This window comes from Vulpes lagopus, chromosome 13 (genome assembly GCF_018345385.1).
Source record: "Vulpes lagopus strain Blue_001 chromosome 13, ASM1834538v1, whole genome shotgun sequence".
Classification (NCBI taxonomy): Eukaryota; Metazoa; Chordata; class Mammalia; order Carnivora; family Canidae; genus Vulpes; species Vulpes lagopus.
In genome coordinates, this window is record NC_054836.1 from 11,260,823 (window position 1) to 11,276,998 (window position 16,176).

At 45.5% G+C, this 16,176-nt stretch overlaps 1 protein-coding gene across 1 annotated transcript; it reads left to right on the top strand.

Moving 5' to 3' along the window:
* Positions 1 to 6,679: 6,679 nt before the first annotated feature.
* Positions 6,680 to 7,537, top strand: LOC121475013 (histone H1.8-like). The gene has a single exon (XM_041728153.1). It carries the CDS (start codon positions 6,680 to 6,682, stop codon positions 7,535 to 7,537), a length of 858 nt encoding a protein of 285 aa, XP_041584087.1.
* Positions 7,538 to 16,176: the final 8,639 nt, after the last annotated feature.

Below are 16,176 nucleotides of genomic sequence, written 5' to 3' on the forward strand. Positions count from 1 at the left end.
TCGCTCTCTCTCTCTCTCTCTCTCTCGCTCTCTCTCTCTCACCCTCTCATGAATAAATAAATAAAATATATTTTTAAAAAGTATATTGCAGGGCAGCCCCGGTGGCTCAGCGATTTAACGCTGCCTTCAGCCCAGTGTGGGATGCTGGAGATGCAGGATGGAGACCCACATCAGGCTCCCTGCATGGAGCCTGCTTCGCCCTCTGTCTCTGTCTCTGCCTCTCTCTCCCTCTGTCTCACTCTCTCAAATAATAAATAAATAAATAAATAATAAATAAATAAATAAATAAATAAAAAATAAGAAAATGTATATTGCAGCTATATTGGTATTTGCTATATTAATAAAGTGTGTTGTTTTTACATTTTATGGTGACTGGACCTAGCAAGTCTTTACATCAACAGCCATCACTTCTAGTCCTCACGACAGTGTTGTGGGACAGGCGGTATTATTTCCTTTTTATAGATGAAATTGATGACCTCGAGCACATGCGGTTCCTTCCCTTTCTTTTTTCTGTTCAGAATATACGAGCTATAAGTGAGTAAATTGCAAGAAACCCACTTCCGGGATCAACACCTCTACTTTCCTCACATGATTTTAATATTTTTCTCAATTCTGAACTCCTTATCTATCTTACTACTCCTTTTCAAATAACTTAGGATACGTTTTCCAGGACTTGTTCAGAGAACCAGTTCCCTAAGTATGAATCAGTGACCTGAAACAGACCCAGCATACAGAGATTCTCCTATTTATTCAACACCCATCCGTTTCCAAAAGAAGTCTATTTGGCCTTCTATATGGCAGGTAAAGAGACAGGCTCCGTCCCCACCGGGTTTCGATCTATGTCCCAGAGGACTACCTGTAGTCTTAATGCTGATTTCTGAGGGCAAAACAAGCAAGTCCACAGTTCTCCTTCATACTTCCCCAGCAGACCCTTGGGTTCTCTCCACAGAGTTGAACTGTTACCAGGTCATTGATTGTGTAGGTCAGTCACAGAGCAACATTGCCATCCAAAACAAAAAGGAGGAAAAAGGAGTTTGGAAGTAATTGGGTCTCACAAATCATGGGGAGGGCACATTGAAACTGTGACAATGTTCCTTAGCGCACCTTTTCTCAGAGCCACATCTCTCCTGTTCTTGACTGAGGGACAGGAGAGTCTAGGTAGGGAGAAATAGGTAGAGGGCTACAGATTCAGGCTCACAAAGATCCTAAGGATGCTGAGATGTAAGGAAACCAGAAATAAAGAAACAAACGAGACCACCCTGTCCCAGGTATGGGTAGAGAGGGTCTTTTTTAGGACAGTCCTCTGTGCCCAACAAAGAATAACCAGACTCTAAAAAGAAGTAAACCGTTAAAGATGTTATCACTAGTCCTTACTCAAACCAAGACGTCCCAAGAATGAGAAGGCCCCAAGCTCCCTGATCAGTTCTAAATGAAAAACTGTCAGTGGAGGCCCATGTGGGCAACCCAGCCTGGGCCCCTCCCACTCCTGAGAGCTTTCTCGGTATCCTTGCTTAATAAACTCCTGTCGCTTTACTTACTCTTCTTTGTCCACCAGATTCATTCTTCGACTCCGTGAGACAAGAACCTGACTTTCTCACTTCATTCCGCCTGCTGCACTTCTCTTACCCAAGCTCCCTGGGAAATTACTTCATTGGCTTAATCCCATCTCACTCTCCTCCTGCCTCATATCCTTTGGATTCTTCACCACCAAAGGCCAACGAACGAAGAGATGCAGGGAGGGAGAGAAGACCCAGGTGATAGGGGGAACTAAGGCCAAAGAAATATAGATTAAAATTACATCTGCTTTTTTAAAAAAAGATTTTGTTTATTTACTCATGAGAGACAGAGAGAGAGAGAGAGAGAGAGAGAGAGAGAGAGAAAGAGGGGCAGAGACAGAGACAAAGGGAGAAGCAGGCTCCCTGCGGGTAGCCCAATGTGGGACCCCATCCTAGGACCCCAGGATCATGCCCTGAGCCAAAGGCAGATGCTCAACCACTGAGCCACCCAGGCATCCCTACCATTACATTTCCTAACAAACTTGCAGTCCATAAACAAATACTTGAAACCCACAGAGTGGGACATTCTTCAAAGAATTCACAGCTGCCTGAATGTTAATGCTTTGCTAGAGGCCAAAAGCAACATTTGTTTGCTGATAGCCAGACCTCCAGGATCCTGTAAATCTTTCACCTGTGAAAATCCTTTTGGAAACTTCTTTTATCTCTAGAGTCCCCACCCCATACGGCAACTTTAAAGTTTATAACCAAGGCTCCTCATGATCCTGATGAAGCTTTTCAGGCCCAGGGGTCCTGTCCCCATACTTTAATAAAAACACCTATTTGCATGGAAAATGTCTCAAGGATTCTCTCTTGACCACTGGCGCCTGGCCCACAGTACATCACAGGTACATCTCTGAGTTAATTGCATCGGCACATCAGGAAAGTACAGAAGATTTTTGCCTATCTTCTTGCATGACACATTCTGGAGGGGGACATTCCCGTCTGTTCCATCTGGGTTTTTCTCTTCCTGGGATATATAGCTAGCTAGCTAGGTAGATGATAGAGTGATAGATCTACTGATAGATTGATCCCAGGAACATGAATAGATGTTTATATAAACAAACATATAAACATAAATCTATGTTTCCACTTAATATATTTATTATTCAATATATTACTGATAATATAATAATTATTATCTATAAACAGAACTATAGATTTATATTTAAATATGCAAAATAAATATTTCTATATCTAATCTCTATACGTCCATATATATATCTCCCTATAGAGATAGAGACAAAATGGTTAGAAATAGATGTGTGCAGAAAGAGAGAGAAATAGATATAGACCTATAAATATGCAGAGGATCTGCTTTCAAATTCTATCCAACGACCTCTCCTCACAGGCACAGGCGAACGCACACACACATACTCAAGAGCCTTCTGGTATGTGGCCATGACAGGAAATAACACCCCTTGAGATGCCATCTCTTCTCCAACTTAAAGGTGCCAGCTGTTTCTCCAAAGAAGACCTACACAGAGTGAGCAAGCAAGCACATGAAAATCTGCTCCACGTCACTTTTCATCAGGGAGATAGAAATCAAAACCACAATGAGATACCACCTCACACCAGTGAGAATGGGGGAAATTAACAAGACGGGAAACGACAAATGTGGGAGAGGATGTGGAGAAAGTGGAACACTCTTGCATTGTTGGAGGGAATGTGAACTGGAGCAGCCACTCTGGATAACAGTGTGGAGGTTCCTCAAAAAGCTGGATATGGAGCTATACTACAACCCACCAATTGCACTGCTGGGTATTTACCCCAAAGACACAGATGTAGTGCAATGACTGTACACTTGTACCCCAATGTTCACAACGGCAATGTTAATAGCCAAACTGTGGAAGGAGCCTTGATGTCCTGCAACAGATGAATGGATAAAGAAGATGTGGTCTGGGGATCCCTGGGTGGCGCAGCAGTTTGGCGCCTGCCTTTGGCCCAGGGCAGGATCCTGGAGAACCGGGATCAAATCCCACGTCAGGCTCCCGGTGCATGGAGCCTGCTTCTCCCTCTGCCTATGTCTCTGCCTCTCTCTCTCTGTGTGTGTGTGACTATCATAAATAAAAATTTTTTAAAAATTATTAAAAAATTAAAAAAAAAAAGAAGATGTGGTCTATATATACAATGTATTATTATTTAGCCATCTGCAAGGATGAATACCTACCATTTTCATGGACATGGAACTGGAGGGTATTATGCTGAATAAAATAAGCCACGTGGAGAAAGAATTATCATACGGTTTCACTCTTATGTCGAATGTAAGAAACAGTGAAGAGGATCATAAGGGAGGGGAGGGAAACTGAGTGGAGAAAATTGAGAGAGGCAGTGTTGTCCCCAAGATTGCTAATCTGAGAAACCACCGAGGAGCCGACACCGATGCAAACACACGAGGGTTTATTTACAAGCTCGAGTTTGGGTCCAAGTGTACCCGACACAGCGAAGCAGGGACTTGGACCCCAAGACTAAGAGGCGTAGCAGCTTTATAGGGGCCAGTGGCCCATGGGATATGCAGAAAGTTGCACAGTCATGTCGGTCCACACACAAGTGGCTGATTGAATTACATATTACCCTATAGTATCCATTTGAGCTGGCCTATTACTTTGCTCGGAATTGGTGCACAGTTTTGGTGGGCACAAAGCAGGGTTACATGGTTATGAGCCCATTTCCGGTTAGGGTGTGCCCAGCGGCTTGACTAGGGTGGGGCAGTGCCTTAAGCAATAAGCTGGTTATGTGGGGGTCACACAGCAGGTGGCAGGTGTAGCACAAAATGGAATCAGTACTGCTCTGCTTGTCCAGGGGTAGGGGATTTTTGTTAAATTTCCTGGGTCTCACAGAAGATAAACTATGAGAGACTCCTAACTCGGGGAAACAAAGGATTGCGGAAGGGGAGGTGGGTGGGAGGATAGTGTAACTGGGGGACGGACATTAAGGAGGGCAAGTGATGTGATAAACACTGGGTATTATACTACATGTTGACAAATTGAATTTAAATTAAAAAAATTTTTAATTTAAATTTAAATTAAAGAAGGGTACTGGACGGCTCAGCCGTCCTCAGCAATTCATTTATGAAATGACCTTCATTAGATCATAAAAAGTTACGAATGTGAATGGAAAATGACCTGCAACTCCTTCCCAGTTCAAATAAATAAGTATTCTAAAAAGCAAATCAAAGTTCCAGAATGGAAAAATGCAAAAAACGAGGGAGAGGGAGAAAGAGAAATGAATTCACTTTTTGTGATATTTATTAGTGATGGTCCAATAATGACAAATCTGTGACTGTCATTAAAAACAAAGAGTTAATGAACGGTATGGAGACCAATCCCCTCAACTAACAGATAAGGAAACTGAGAAGACACGAGAAGTAATGCACACTGCTCAGTAATTCACACGGGTGGCAAGGCGCAAAGCCAAGACTCGATTCTGGTCCAGAGTTCTTTAAACGACCACAACACGTTAACGTCACAGCTTCAGGCTCATCTAGAATTAGAGTCACTTTAGCTCAATAAAACATTCAACCAAAGTAGTCTTTCTTCTGCCAGATAGTTACACTTCATGAAGCACCCTAAAAGGGATTCGAATTAGGTCTCCATGTGCACCATCAGAATACTGCCTGATGAATTAATTAAACAAAGGTATTCCCCGAAAAAAACCTCAGCCGTGAGACCTTGCCTACCCTTTCACTTTCCAAGTCTTCATGCTTCTATATCTAATTGCCTATATTTTCAGAGAAGCCAACCTTACTCAGATTAAGTTTGTCCAAGCCGAGAACTAAGTGCCAGGTTTAATATTTTTAAAACTCAATTTAAAAATAGTTAAACAGAGAATTTCAAATGGCAAACACTGATATTTACATCATCTACTCTTATAACTAACAGAAGGGGTAATCCTGAAACCTAGATGCAGTCGTGCCTTTATGTGAAAGTATAAAAGCAGAAAGAGTAACCCAAAATTGTCTATTTCACAAATGCCTATCTAAACTAGTTATGTTCAATGGTGTCTGTCTTGATGCAACGATCTCTAGGAAGACCTTCTTCAGACCTAGCTCTACCACCAATAAGCGTGTGAACTTGGACAATCCAATCCTCCAGAACTCTCAGTTTCTTTCCTGTGCCTCAGAGGAGAGGACCAGAGCTGATGATCCCTCAGTTCCCTCTCAGACCTGAAATGCTGCTGTGGGGTCCTAAACACTCTATACTGAGCACAAAAAGATGGGGGAATCTTATATATACTCAAATGCTAAACTATAAAACTAACTCTGAGCATAGATCCTGAGTATTTTAGGGTTCTCTCCTATGGCAATAGAAAATCCCCAAATCTATATCCCTTTCTATCACAAGCGGTGGGTATATGGGTCCAAGCCACTAGAAATAATAAATATGTGTGTCAGAACAGCCATCTGCCCTCATGCTCACTGCTTTTCAAAGCAAAGCCCTCAAACAACTCCATTATTATTTTCTGAGGGTACCGGTTAACATGTAGAATCCTAACCTGCCCCTTCCTTTAACCTAAAAAAAATTAAAATGTTGGCTGGCCATATTAACAAGCTCTCCAGGTTATTCTCTTGCACACTAACATTTGAGAACCACTGGCTAGGCACCAAGGAGAAGTGATTTACCTTAAAATAGCAAAATTTGAAATCCCATGTCCTTTCCTATTTTCAGATCATAATAAATAAAGAAATGAAACAATGAAGAGAGAGGGAAGGAGGCAAAGATAAGGATGGGGACAGAAACAAAGTGCCAGTCAAAAATGATATTTACATAATGTTTGTCTTTCAAAAATTTAGGAACAGAAAAGAGACTCCATACTCATGTAAATATGTTAAAGGCACACAGGTGTCAACTGAAAGAGCTCCCGTGGCCAGAGAGGAGACAATATAAGCAACAAAATAAGTAGTGTTGGATTATAACCCAAAGCATAAAATAAATATCCATGAATCTATACTAATATTAAAAATTGTAAAAGAAAGCAAGAGGGGCACCTGGGTGGCTCAGTCAGTTAAGCTTCTGCCTTAGGCTCAGATCATGATCCAGGTCCCAAGGAAGGCTCCTTGTTCAGCAGGAGGGGCTCCTTGGGAAGGGGTCTGACCATCTGCATCTGTGTCTGCATCTGCCTGTGCAATGGCTCCTGGGAGCATTGCCTCCAGTGACATCTCAACCTCCTCAACCTCCTCAACCTCTACAGAGGGGTCATCCGTGGTGTCTGGGTCTGAAAAGCCAGGCCCGAGCCGTGGCGTCGTCAGAGTGGGGCGCCGTCACCCGCCCGTGCTGCGCATGGTTCTGGAGGCGCTGCAGGCGGGAGAGCAGCGCCGGGGCACCTCGGTGGCCGCCATCAAGGTTTACATCCTGCAGAAGTACCCGACGGTGGATGTCATCCGGCTCAAGTACCTGCTGAAGCAGGCCCTGGCCACTGGCATGCACCGTGGCCTCCTTGTCAGGCCCACCAACTCCAAGGCCAAGGGGGCCACTGGCAGCTTCAAATTGGTTCCCAAGCATAAAAGGAAAGTTCAACCCAGGAAGACCTCCACCATGACTGCTCCCAGGAGACCCGGTGAGGGCAAGGAGGAGGTCCCCAAGAAGCCAAAGGAGGCAAAGAAGGACCCTCCCAATCCAGACAAGGTGAAAAGGGGACCCAGGAAGCCAGAAGAGGCGAGGACTGCTCCTCCCAAACCAGGTGGTGAGACCCACAGGAAAACAAAAGCTGGGAGTCAGAATTCAAAATCCACCATCCCCAAGGGCACGAATGGTGCTGCTTCTCCAGCCAAGAAGGAAAACCGTGCCCCTAAAGAAGTTGCCCATGCGGCCAAGGAGGGACCTAAAGCCAAGGCTGCTGCTCCTCCGAATGGTGGCAGGTCTAAGACGCTGCCTGAACACCTGGCCAGGAAGACAGAGGTCCCCAGGGGCCCTAGGAGGGCTGGCATGCCCACCAAGTCCTCCTCATCCAAACTGGCCAGTAGGAAGACAGAGACTGAGAGCTAGAGCTGGGATGGAGACACTGAGGTTCTGCCTGAGTTTTTATTCCCCAACCAACTGTCACTCTATTTATTTCATTGTAAACTATTTATCAATAAAGGCTTTTTTTCCCCCTCACAAAAAAAAAAAAAAAAAACCTCACAAAAAAAAAAAAAGGCCCCCGCCGCTGCGGTCTCCGCCCTGCTGGGTGTGAAGGCTCGCCCGGCCCGGGCCTGCCGGGTCTCGCTCCCGGGGAGGAGAGCGCCCGCGGGGCCCAAGGGCTGCGGGCCAGGAGAGCGCGACCACCCTGCGAGCTCCGCCCGCGCCCCTCCGGCGACCTCTGCAGCCCGCCCTGCAGGACGCCTCCAGAGCCCCGGGGTCCGAGGCACTTCGGGGACTGGCTGGGGGGGGCTGAAGTCCGAGCGCCGCCCTCCCTGAGGTGTGCCCGCCACCCCACGCCACGGCCTCTGCCCCGAGGCTCCCTCCTCCCCTTTAAGGAGCCTGGGGGCGGGACACGCCCCAGTGGCTCCGCGCTCCAGCAGCTGCCTTGGAGGGGCTCCCCTCCTCCCTCTCCCTCTGCCCCTCTCGCTCATGCTTTTTCTCTCCTCTCTCTCTCAAATAAATAAATAACATCTGTGAAAAACAAACAAACAAACAAACACAGAAGAAAGAGAAATTTCCCATGTAGAAGAATTTCAAACAATTTGTGCAGACATTCCACCCTCAAGTGGATGAGCATAGCTCATCCACTCTTTTTTTTTTTTAATTTTTTATTTATTTATGATAGTCACAGAGAGAGAGAGAGAGGCAGAGACACAGGCGGAAGGAGAAGCAGGCTCCATGCACCAGGAGCCCGATGTGGGATTCGATCCCGGGTCTCCAGGATCGCGCCCTGGGACAAAGGCAGGCGCCAAACCGCTGCGCCACCCAGGGATCCCAGCTCATCCACTCTTATGTGTGGAATACACATAGTAACTTCCTTCTACAAAATATGTTATGAAAAAGTTAAAATAAATAATAATAATAATAATCATTTTACTATGGAGAAAGCTGACAAACACTACCTCAGCAAGATGATCAGATCGATACCAAGACTGATAAATCATGTTGATAGTATCTATCCTTTATATGATATAATAAAGATGGCAGTATATCTCTGTATATAATCCACAATGACAGTTCAATCATGAGATAAACGACAGACATGTCCCAACTGAGGGAGATTTTACAAAATACCCTACTTCTCAAGGTGTTCAACAACAACAAGGAAAGGCTGAAAAACTGTCACAATCCAGAGGAGCCTAAGAAAACATGAGGACAAGTGTAATGTGATGTGAGGGATGGGAACTTAGCAAAAACTAAAGAAATCTGAATAAAGTATGTATGGTCTTTGGTTAATGCAAATATTTTAATATTGATTCATTAGCTAATATTTGTACCGTACTAATATAAGATATCGATAATTGGAGACATGAGTGCGACTGCATGAGAATTCTCTGTACTGTCTTCTCAATTTCCCTGTAAATCTTTGGGGTTTTTTTCTAATAAATAAGATTTATTTTGAAAATTGACTTAAATGAATCAGGCTCCAAGTGTGAAGACACTTTAAGAATAGTTTAATTAATTTTTGCCTTATTCTTAAACAGTGCCTTCGATGGGAACAAAGTAAGAATTTTATATCAGAAGGAAAGAAAAACACTTAGGAACACGTATAATGCCTCCTCCACCTGAAAAGCAGGAAAGGATAATAAATAGCAAAAATCAGATAAAAATACTTCTTTTATATTAGACACCGTATTGCAAGTGCATTTAAAATTAGCAGTGCATACCATTTATTTCCTTGACATTTGTCTTCCAAAGAGTTCACAGTGCTTCAGTGTCAGTTAAAAAATGATTCGTGTGAAAGTTTTATTAAACCAGATTTACTGGGAAATTCCTGCCCAGATAATACTTTATTTTGATTTTATTCAGTTCCTTCCTAATCACTGAGCCTTTTAGTTAGAGCTTTCAACTATAGCAAATGCCTTAGAAGGCCAATTTTTAAGTTGCTATTATAATACCCTAATGGAATCACGTATCTTCACTCAGATATGGCACACAGTAGGCCCCTGATAAAATACTGAATGAGTGAATGGATAAAATTGCTTTTTATCATTTCATTCAGCAATTTCATTCTTATCTTGGTCCATTTCATGTTCTAATGTTTATCAACATCAACTCAAGAAGGTTAGGGATCCAGTAATTTATTAAGTATTTGGTGCATACCTACTATGTGCAAGGTGCTAGGAATACCAAGTTAACCAGACATAGATGCAGTGCCTATCTCCCTCCAGGCCATGCTGGTGGGAGAGACGGATACTAACCAAAAAGTGACAGAAAGACAACTAGACAAGATTATAGTAGCCAATACAAAGGTAAATATACAGCTTACTACAAGTACATATATAAGAAGGCTTAGTCTAACTGGGGCCTCAGAGAAGATAACCAGAAGAAGCAACATTTATTTTAAGACATAGAGAAAGGAGAAGGTAAGTGGTGGAAGGAGAATATTATGAGGAAAAGGAAGGTTTCTGCCTCTGAATTGTAGGGCTCTGGGCAAGTCCCTTGAGCTTAGGCTCTGAACCTTCTTCTTTCTCTGCAAAACTGACAGTAATAATGCCTGTGCCATAGAGCTCTAATGAGTAAAGAGTTGGACTTTATTTGTACATTACCTAGGACATTAGCATGTACTTAATAAACATTTTCTGGTGGCCATAACAGCCTGGAGTCAGGCTTCCTTAGTTCGAATCCACTTAACTAGCTGTTTGACCTTGGACAAGATGTTTTCTTCCTATCCTTTAGTTGGCCCATCAAGATAACAGTACCTGCCCATAGGGTTGTTGGAGGATCCCAGGAGTTCTTTTATGTGAAGCATGACACAATTCTTGGCACATAATATGTGCCATATGAATGTTAACTTATATTAGCAATAAAGAAATTCTACAACAGTCCAATGAGGTGTTCAGAAATTATTCTATAGCTTTTAAGGCAATTGAAATTCAAAAAGAACCTAAGTGCCTGTCCGTGTTTACTTAGTTAACCAGTTCCATTATCTGAAACCCAAACACACAATTTCTGATTCTAACCTCACTCCAAGAGGCCTCCTCAAGCCCGAGGAAAAATTGCCTTCTTGGGATCTCAGGGAAGAATCCTTCACATAATAATATGACCATTGGTAATAATGTCTCTCGGTTCTTTCCAAATCCATAAAGATGCATTTCCTGATGAGTGACTGAGCTGTGAAGAAAGAGATGAGAAACCCTCATCCCTCTGAATTACTTGTGTCAGAATATTTTAACCATAGTACTACGGATAGTAAATTATCCTGATTAACAGGAAATAGGTCTCAGATTGGAATCTGAGCAATCAGATGGGCAGAGAAAAAACGCTTGGACTCGCTCTTCACCTTTTAAAGACAAAGGAGAGCTTTTCTATATACAAAGATAGTGGTCAAGATAGCCTTAGGGAATAAGAGTCTGCAGCATCCAATTCCGCTGAACAGCCAGGAAGCCCACAATCCAGGTCTTCCTGATCCCAAATCCCTGGGCCTGTCCCCCAACACATGCTGCCAAGCTGAGATCATTTGCAATTGCTCTCTTAGGAGCTCCTGGGAAGGAGGAAGGAGCTACATAGGATGGGATGGGACGCCCAGAGGCCAAGAAAATTAGGGCCATTCCACTTTAAGTTCAGCTTTAGCACACTTCCAATCATCCCAGGCCCCTGGGAAGAAGAGCTGAAATTTACATTACTTCAGTCACAGCAAAAACACAAAAGTTTACAGCTTAATGTCCTAGAGAGCCCTACATTAGCATAAGAACTGAGCCCAGGCCGAGGGCAGGAAGCCCCTATTAGAATGAGAAAAGAGCTCAATGCCCTTGAAGGCCCCATTGCAAAATGTAAACAGAACTTGAGGAATTGCTGAAGCCCTTCTGGAGGTCCCCCAGACCAGCCCTTAAAACTAAGCTAAAACCAACCTCGGGGTCCAAGTCTCTCCTCCCCTGTGTCGGAAATACTTGGACACAAGAGCGAGCTTGTAAATAAATCCTCCTGTGTTTGCATCAGTGTCGGCTTCTGGGTGGTCTCTTGGATTCACAATCTTGGGCACAACAGTCTGAGATAAAAAACAAAACCAAAAGAAGCTCGGACGCAGGCAGAGTGAAGGCAGGGTTCTGAGAGAAGCGGCGGAGACCCTGGGGCTTGGGGGCTCTTCTGTGGAAGCCCCTGCTGACTGGGGGGCGGGATGCTCAGCCCCAGAGCCAGAGGACCAACCCGCATCACGCCCTCCAGCGCTGAGTATCAGATAGCAGCACAGCGCCGCCCGCTGGAGGCCAGAGGCGCTGACGCCCACGCCGCCTCTGACTCCACAGGTGCATCTCCCAGGCACATGCGCATCTGACAATCAGCCCCATGGCCCATCCCCAGACCCCGCACAGACCACTCGCTGACACCAAGTCGCCGGACCACGGAGGCTGCAGAGCTTCAGCTCTGCCTGGAAACTAGGGTCTAGCTTCCTTTGTACTTTGGGCTTTATTTTCATTTATTTACTTTGATTCTTTTTTATTAATTGCTTTCTTTTAATTTTTTATCTCATTATTTTTTCCAGAAAAGAAGGAAGAAAGAGAAAAACCAAGAAAACAATAACAACTGCCCTCCCAAAAAAACCCCACCAGATTATTTCACCTGCTTGTTAAAAGATTCTAAATCCCAAAATAGGAAACACAATTAAAGTACCATGAAAGTAAAAATAAGAAATATATAAGGTACATACATAAAAAAAAACCAACTCCCTAACCCTATCTCTTACCCTTTTCAAAACCGTACCCTGACCCTGACTCTGACCTAACCCCAACCATAACCCCTAACTAAACACTAACCCTAACACTACCCCAAACCCCTATCCTAATCCGAACCCTTGCCCTAACCCTAAACCTAGCCCTAACTTTAACCCTAACCCTAACCCCAACCCTAACTCACACCCTAACCCCTAACCCTAACTGCAAACCTAAGCCCAACCCTAACTCTAAGCATAACCCTAACCCTAACTCCTAACCTCCTGCCCTAATCCCTGAAGCCTAAACCCTAACCCTAACTCTAAACCCTGTCCCTAACCCTAACCCCTATGCCTAATCCCTAACCCCCATCCTAACTCCTAACCACTGACCCTTACAATTATCCCTCACCCTAACCTCTAATCCGTAACCATAAGCATAAACACTAACCCCTAACATCTAACGAAACCTAACCACCAACTGTCTCCCCTCCCCTGACCCTACCATTCATTCTACCCATTCACTTACCCTGTGGTTCTGAGGAGTCCATTCTGATGTGGACGTGGCTCCCAACGGCGCCTCCAGAGTCCTCTAGGGGGTCCTGAGGAAGCCGGGCTCCTGTGAGTGCAGACGCGGCCTCACGTGTTCCTGAGTCATAGTCAGCGGGGTCCTGAGGACGCTGGGTCTCCTGTCACTGTGGACTAGGTCTCACATCCTCTGGAAGCCTCACAGCAGGTCCTCAGGAGGCCGGAGGCTCCTGTCAGCCAGGACATGGCCCCACGTCCCCCCGGAAACTCACCGTGGGTCCTGAGGAGGCTGTAGGCTCCTTTCAGCATAGACGCAGCCCCATATGTCCCAAAGCCAAAGTGCAGGTCCTGAGGAGACCGGGGCTCCTGACAGCGTGAACGTGGCCCAATGTCCTCCTGAAGCCTCACTGCGGGTCCTGAGGAGGCTGCGGCTCATCAGCGTGGACGTGACCCCACCTCCTCCTCAGGCCTCCTAAGCACAGGCTGGCTCCTGTTAGTGCAAGCGGACGAGGCTTACTGCGCATGCGCGATCCTTGGGCAGGGTCTGGTGTCGGGCGCCCCCTGCGGGTCGCTTAGGCACTGCAAGAGGCCGTGCAGGAGGCGGTGTCCCTGCGCCCAGGGCCACACCTGCCTCCTTCCAGGCTCCAGCTGAGGCCTGTGAGCTTCGGAAATGTCTCACTGAAACGGAGCCCAACACCCGGCTTTCTCAGAAATACATAAGGACGATGAATTGGAGCCCCAGGACGCAAAATGAAATGTGGACCAGACTTTTACCACGTCCTACAAAACCCAGTCAACCCTCTTCCACTGTGGGCAGGACCGCGGGCTGGTGCAGCCACCCTGGAAACAGGGTGGAGGCTCCTCAGGAAGTTACAAATAGAGCCGCCCTGCGACCAGCAGGTGCTCGGCCTGGAGCTCACTCCGAAGATACAGATGCAGTGAGACTCCGGGACAACTGCACCCCAATGTCCACAGCAGGCGGGTCCACAGTAGCCACACCTTGAGAGGAGCCTCGGTGCCTTCAGACAGATGATGGATAAAGAGGATGGGAGATAGATGATGTTAATAGATGATAGATAGATGATAGGAATGTTACTCAGCTATCAAAGAGAAGGAAATCTTGCCATTTGCAATGATGTGGATAGAACTAGAGGGATCATGTTAAGTGAAATCAGTCAGTCAGGAAAGAAAATGACTGTATGGTGTCATTCATAGGTGAAATTAAAGAAGCAAAGCAGATGGACATCTGTGAAGGGAAGGAAAAACAAATAAGATGAAAACAGAGATGGAGGAAAAAGAGACTCAATCACAGGAAACAAACTGAGGGTCGCTGGAGGGGAGGGAAGTGGAGGGACAGGGTAACTGGTAGACGGGCATGAAGGAGGGCACGTGATGTCATGAGCACTGGTGTTATCTCCAACTGGTGAATCCCTGAAGTCTATCTCTGAAAGTATAATACACTATACTGTTAATTAATTGGGTTTAAATTAAATTAAGTTTAAAAAATCAGTTGACTGTATCAGAGTGCATTTTCTTCCAGGCTCTCTATTCTGCTCCTTCAGCAATGCCAGAACCACACCCCTGTGGGTTTGGTTTGTTTAAGTAGGCTCCATGCCTCGTCCACAGCCCAGCACAGGCCTAGTACTTATGACCCCAAGATCAAGACCAGGGGTGAGGTCAAGAGTCAGATGCTTAACCAACGGAGCCAGCCAGGGGCCCGAGAACCACACTGCTTTATCCTGTGTCTCTGTGACATCGTTTGAAATAAGAAAGTGCTGCGTCCAGCTCTGTCCTGCTTCTCCAACACTGATTTGCTGTCCAGGGTCATTTGTGGGGGCGGACAAATGTTAGGAGTGCTTTTTCTATTTCTTAAATCGGCCACCATGATTTTGATAGGAATGACATTGGAACTGCGGGTGGCTTCTGGAACTGTGGACATTTTAACAAGATGAAGGCTCCGACCCCACGAGCCCAGGATGTCCTCCCAAAGTCTTGTAATTTTCAGTGTACAAGTCTTGCAGTCCCTTGGTTCAGTCTAATTATTTTGTTTTTTGGATGCTCCTGATAAGGGAGTCATGTCCTGAATTTCCTTCCTGAGTGCTCATTGTCGGGACACAGCAAGGCTACTGATCTCTGTTCATTTTGTGTCCCACAACTTTAAGGAATTCACTCATTAGTTCTAACAGTTTTTGGTGGAGTCTGTCGGGTTTCCTGTTTCTAATACCACATCTTCAGCAAATAGGGACAGTGTGATGTCCCCCTTCCAGGTGTGGAACCTTTTCTGTTTCCTGTCTGTTGACTACGATAGGACTTCCAGTGCTGAGAGGGGACTTCCTTGGCTTGTTCCTGCTCTTAGGGGAGACGATTTCAAGTTTTCACCCTTGAGGATGATGTCAGCTACGGGCCTTCCTACACGGCCTTTATTCTGTTGATATACGTTTCCTCAAAACCCACTATGCCGAAAAAAAAATAAAAAAATAAAAAACCCACTATCCTTTTTTTTAAAATAATAAATTTATTTTTTATTGGTGTTCACTTTGCCAACATACAGAATAACACCCAGTGCTCATCCCGTCAAGTGCCCCTCTCAGTGCCCGTCACCCATTCACCCCCACCCCCCGCCGTCCTCCCCTTCCACCACCCCTAGTTCATTTCCCAGAGTTAGGAGTCTTTATGTTCTGTTTCCCTTTCTGATATTTCCCACACATTTCTTCTCCCTTCCCTTATATTCCCTTTTACTACCCACTATGCTTTTTATGTTGTATTTTGTCAAATGCTTTTTCTGCAACTCTTGAGAGGATCGTATGCCTTTGTCCTTTCTCTTGTTTTTGTTTTTAAGATTTTATTTATTTACCCATGAGAGTCATTTTGTTCCAGGTGAGGCCAGAAGGAGACCACAGGAACCAGGTCCAGGAAAGCCCCATATGGGAACCAGAGCCACCAGATCCAGGTGAGACCCAGGTGGGGACCACAGTCACAAGGTCCAGGTGAGGCCCAGGTGGCAACAAGATTCACCAAGTCCAGGTGAGACCCAGGTGGGGACCACAGTCACAAGGTCCAGGTGAGGAACAGGTAAGGACCAGATTCACCAGGTCCAAGTGAAGCCCGGGGGGGGACCAGAGTCAAAAGGTAAGGGTGAGGTCCAGAGGGGGACCAGAGTAACCAGTTTAGTTTGAGGCCCAGAGTGGGACCAGAGGTCCCCGGTCAAAGTGAGGCCCAGGTGTGGAATAGAGTATCCAGGTCCCAATGATGCCTACGTGAGGACCAGAGTCACTAGGGCCATGCAAGGCCCAATGGGGATCAGAATCACCAGGTCCTGGTGAGGCATAGA

Excerpts from the sequence above, each read along its gene's own strand:
- LOC121475013 (XM_041728153.1), top strand. The coding sequence starts at position 6,680 with ATGGCTCCTGGGAGCATTGCCTCCAGTGACATCTCAACCTCCTCAACC.